A 4,866-nucleotide genomic window follows, 5' to 3' on the forward strand; every position below is an offset into this window, starting at 1 on the left:
GGAGTCTGCTGTCGTCTAGTTAGTGGCCGACAGAGGCAATACTAAACAACACAGACAGCAGTCTTCTAACTCCTGCTCACAGAGTTTTACCAGCTTGCCAACAGTGTATGCTGACAAAATAAAGTCATTTAACTGTCATACGGTTCAAACCAAAAGAATAAACACAAAGACTTTTTTTTAGCAATAGTTCATTTATGTAACAATACAATAACCATATTCCTTATCTAAATGCTAAAACTACATGCAAAACAAGTCTTAAAAAAAGAATTTGCCTTTGTATATATGTACAGCGTTCAAGATCATATGTGTAAATGCAGTAGCAGATCTTGTAAGGAGGAATACAGAGAAGCAGTAATGCTAGTTCAGAGATGAAATTGGCACTTTGAAGACTCTCGAGGAATGTCTCACATCATTACACCAAGGACTGTTTCATGTTACCCCAGAGCAGTGCTTTGTGGATGAGGGCATTCAGCAGCACTGCTAAGGTACACTGTACAAAAAGGCACTGTTAAGGGGGCTCTCAGTTGAAAATGCATTGGCTTGTTGGAGCTCCTGCTAAAGACAGCACGTTGTTCAAAAATGTCCATCTGGGTTTCTCAGCCACCAGCAAAACAACTTTCCGCCTAGATACATTCAGGAACAATGTACTGTGTCCATGTAGACTTAATACTTTGGATTCTTTAGAAGTAAAAAAAAAAAAAAAACACCCACAGAAAGGCAACAGTGAAAATTGCAGGAAAACCAGTGGCAGATTAAAGCTAGTCCTCACTACTAACTGATGACCACAGTTTTTTTTTTTTTTTAAGCTCAGGTATTGCATGCACAGTAAGGACGTAATAGAGTTTAAGATGTATCTGCACTAGCAAAATTTATAAAAACACCTATTTTCACGACGTCCGACGATTTTTTTGAGCACTGAGCGGCCGATTCCATGATATCGTGACGTGGGTATAGTCACACGACCACACGAACGTTGCTTAGTGCCACAATAAGTGGTTTGGATCAAAAAGATCCCTGACAGGTACCGCAAATCTCTTGAAGTTTCGTTTGCTCCAGACGTGTGACGTTTGTGCATACCCGCTGGCAGGAAGAAGAGTCGCTTGGTGATAGTCATCAAGGGGACGTCACAGAACCCACCAGGCGGGGCTCTACAAAGATATAAATGCCAATACCTTTCATATCTTCCTGCAAAACTAACTGGGGGCCATACTATGTATAAAGATACTAACCTTGTTAAAACTGGAGGAAATAATCCTGATTTCTGAATACACTGATAAGAAGCAGGGCAATGTATTGTGGGATACAGATGGAAGAAAACCTCCGCTGTGACATATATATGAAGTACTTACATGGGCATTTCCATGGTCAGGACAAGTAACTGAAGAGCCCGACAGTAAAGCAGGTGGTGTGCCGAGACTTCTGGTGTATAGTGTTTAGAGCGGGCTTCAACACAAACTTGGCTGTTAAAGTACTTGATATACATAATTTCCTTTCAGTACAAGACTAGATCCTCTTTACATATTGTGATCAGTTAAGGGAGTGTGGACGAGAAGGGCTTTCCGGTTTAAAAGACATTAAATAACCTCAACTGTTACAAATGGATCCTGTAGTATCTGCATCTCAGCCACAGTGGCTCTCCAACGATTTAAGCTGAGCCATGATATCATTAGAGTCTTCATTCAGTTTCAGTGGAGAGCCCTGCCAGTCTATGACATGGAGCAAAGCTGGATCCAATAGCAGTATCTGGGCAGTTTTTAAGTTTAGGAAATCTCCATAAGCCATATTAAGCCAAAAGCACCAAAACCTAGAGAGTTTAGGTCCACTACAAGTCTACTTGCATACAATATAGCCTTAAGTTTTTCTGAGGCCCAGAAGCATAAAATGACTATGAAGCTTTGGTGGGGCCCTGTTCATACACATTATCTGTTCCGAATCCTCTGAAAACAATGCCCATTCACGTCACTGCAACTTATCCACAAGTGACTGCTTTTTAGGGCAGCCAAGATGAAGATAGCAGAAAAAGAATGTTCCCTGCACACCATGAATGAGGGGGAACATGGAAGTTCACAGAAACTGGGCCTCACCTTTCGCAGATGGGAAGAGGAAGTTTGCCCCTTGCACTTTACTGTTTCTAAAACAAGGAAATACATACTGGGCTTCATGTAAAAGATAGAGCAATACCTCAAAAGCTGCCCCCCGAGTCACCAGTTAGGTTTTATTTAGTAGGGCGCATCATAGAAAGAGCTAGAATCTGACCGGGTGCTTTCAGCACATGTTCTTCATGACAAAAGTCCTACAGACTACACCAAGGTCTAGTCTTCCCTGTACACCGACCACAAGCATGGATTGATGAATCGCAAACCCACCCTTCTCCACCCCCACAATAAAACTTTTATCTATGCTTTTTTGTTAAATCTAAGACTAAACAACAAAAATATATTTATATAAAATTAAAACAAAGTTCAAGTTGTAAAACATTATAGATGTACTGCAATATTCTCCATCTGCCGCATTAACCCGCTAAGGGCCAACATGCCAGGGTACATGTATAATGAACACCTTACGCTTAGCATTTCACATGCCAAGAGGACAGTACATGATGTTTTAGAAAACAATACAGTTTACTACAAAACCGCATTAAAATGGATTATTATACAAAATGGTTATCTGCATTTTGGTTTCTGTAGCAATAGATTTTATCTAGTGGACACTATGGTTTATTTACGTTTTCTAAGTATTAAGTACATGATGCTGTTAATTAAAGTGAAAGCAAAGGCGATCCATGCGAGGATGAAGGAATAGCCGAATGTGCCGCTGCTGCGAAGGCCCATCTTCAAATGGAACTGATCGTACATAGAAGAGTAGATAGCTGCAGCAATCATAACACAGAGACCTGCAGGATGGAGGATATAGAAAGTAGCGTAAAACATATGATCTGACAAACACAAACAAGCCATTTTCACAACAATATCCTGGAGGTGAAAGAGTCTTCCCTTTATTCACCATTTGCTAACTGGCTGCAACTATTAAAACACAAGCTCCATCCAGCATTACCTAAAACCAGAGCCGGGACAAGGTCCTCCAGCAAGGCTGAGACACCTAAGTGCGCCCCTCCATCCCTCCCACCCCAGCTGTCACACAATGATTGCTATTAGACTAAGAGGCACCCCGGGGCCCCCAACACCTTATTATCTAGTTATCTTGATTGCAGTCACTGCCATGTATCCCCCTTTTCTTATTACTCTCTGCTTCAAACACAATAGGGGAATCATAGCCGAGTGCTACGCCCTCTCCTACACTACGCCAATATACTCCCATATCAGAGCATTGTCCGTATGGAGTGTTCATTTTGAGCATGCAATTATTCTGTGCATGATCTACACTTCTGAAGTGGGGCTATAGGTGGAGAACACCTCTTCCTGCACGCAGCCATTTCTATACAACGGAGGCAAGATTTAAAATTGTACTAAATGACACCACAGAGATATAAACATTCCTATTTTTTACATTAATGGGTTTGTTTGGCAGTGCACTACTCATCAGCTGCTCAGATGTGAACATGAACATGCACCTTTAGGCCTTGTTCACATTTAAAATCGAAATCGCTGAGCGATTTCTTCCCTCTCCTGGCGCTTACCAGTGCACAGTGCGCTTTTCTATGCGCTTTTGCAGAGCGATTGGTTTGTTCACTTCCTGATGCAAGTCAGGAAGTGTATTTGAATGTGGAACAGAGGCGCCATCAGGATAAAAATTCATAAAACCTTTAAAAATGCTTGGAGGAAGTGGTGGGCTTGCCTCCCAAAAGCAGACAAGAAGTCCTGTTTTTATATAAGTTAACACGTTTAATATACGGTACCCCAAACAGAAATGCAGAGCGATTGGTTTGTTCACTTCCTGATGCAACTCAGGAAGGGAACTCTTTGACCCGGGGAAAGAATAAATACAATGTATTTATTAAAAGCGCTGGGGAAATCGCTATACCAAGCGCTATTCCAAGCGTTTCGCGATTTCCCTATTCCTGCCATTATAGGGAAATCGCCCCAAAAATAGTACAGGCAGCACTTTGCTAAGCGGATCGGAAATGAACCACTCAGATGTGAACTCTCACGGAGAATAATTGCACAAGCACTTTTAAAGAGATTTTGAAAAATTGCCAGCGCTTAGAAAAAGAAACCGCAAAAACGCCCTATGTGTGAACGAGCCCTAACACTCTGGAGAATACTTTACTTTGGAATATGTGCTCTCTCCATAGCCGTGCACTGTGAATAAGCTTCAGTTTTTCAGCATATAGTGTGAAAGAGGCCATAGGGAAACATGGACACTGGACTGCACATCAGTTGTCTTTTCAGGTGCAATCGACAGCAACTGATTAAAAGTGTAAAAGGACCCTAAATGTTTAACACTGCACATAAAAGTATAAATTGCCTGCCTCCTCACGTTCCCTACCCCTAGAGTCAAAGCCTGTACTAACCTACAGTGACAGACAGATGGCACAACAACTATGTTACAGTGGTCTGAAACTCAGCATTTCTTCTTTGCTCTAAAAGGTTCCTTACAACTCTAAAGCTACCATCAAAAAAAAAAAAAAAAAAAAAAAAAAAAAAAAACAGTTAAACACAGCCCAGCTTAGGATCCAATCCAAAGTGGAGATAACAGTATCCTTTGTTTACATTCCTCAGTTACATTGTGTGTAACAACTGAAAACAAGTGCTCTGTGAAGCCCTCTCTGCTTCAAGCATGCACACAGTTCAGAACAGCTCACTAGATTTTAACTAAATGTATAATAAAAAGCAGCTTGAATAAAATGCAATGACAACTTTCAGAGCAGATAAACTGTACTTTGGGAACTTGTAATTTGTGAACAGA

The 4,866-nt window shown here is 41.1% G+C and overlaps 1 protein-coding gene across 2 annotated transcripts in view; it reads right to left on the reverse strand.

Moving 5' to 3' along the window:
- Positions 1-688: 688 nt before the first annotated feature.
- EMP2 (epithelial membrane protein 2) overlaps positions 689-4,866 on the reverse strand; it is a 92,797-nt gene continuing 88,619 nt past the window's right edge. For both annotated transcript variants that reach the window (XM_068244680.1, XM_068244681.1), the window contains one exon: positions 689-2,893. In XM_068244680.1, the coding sequence (XP_068100781.1) occupies positions 2,718-2,893 (176 nt within the window). In that variant the 3' untranslated portion in view covers positions 689-2,717. The remainder of the gene's footprint in view (positions 2,894-4,866) is intronic.

Source organism: Hyperolius riggenbachi, chromosome 7, assembly GCF_040937935.1.
Source record: "Hyperolius riggenbachi isolate aHypRig1 chromosome 7, aHypRig1.pri, whole genome shotgun sequence".
NCBI classification, from domain to species: Eukaryota; Metazoa; Chordata; class Amphibia; order Anura; family Hyperoliidae; genus Hyperolius; species Hyperolius riggenbachi.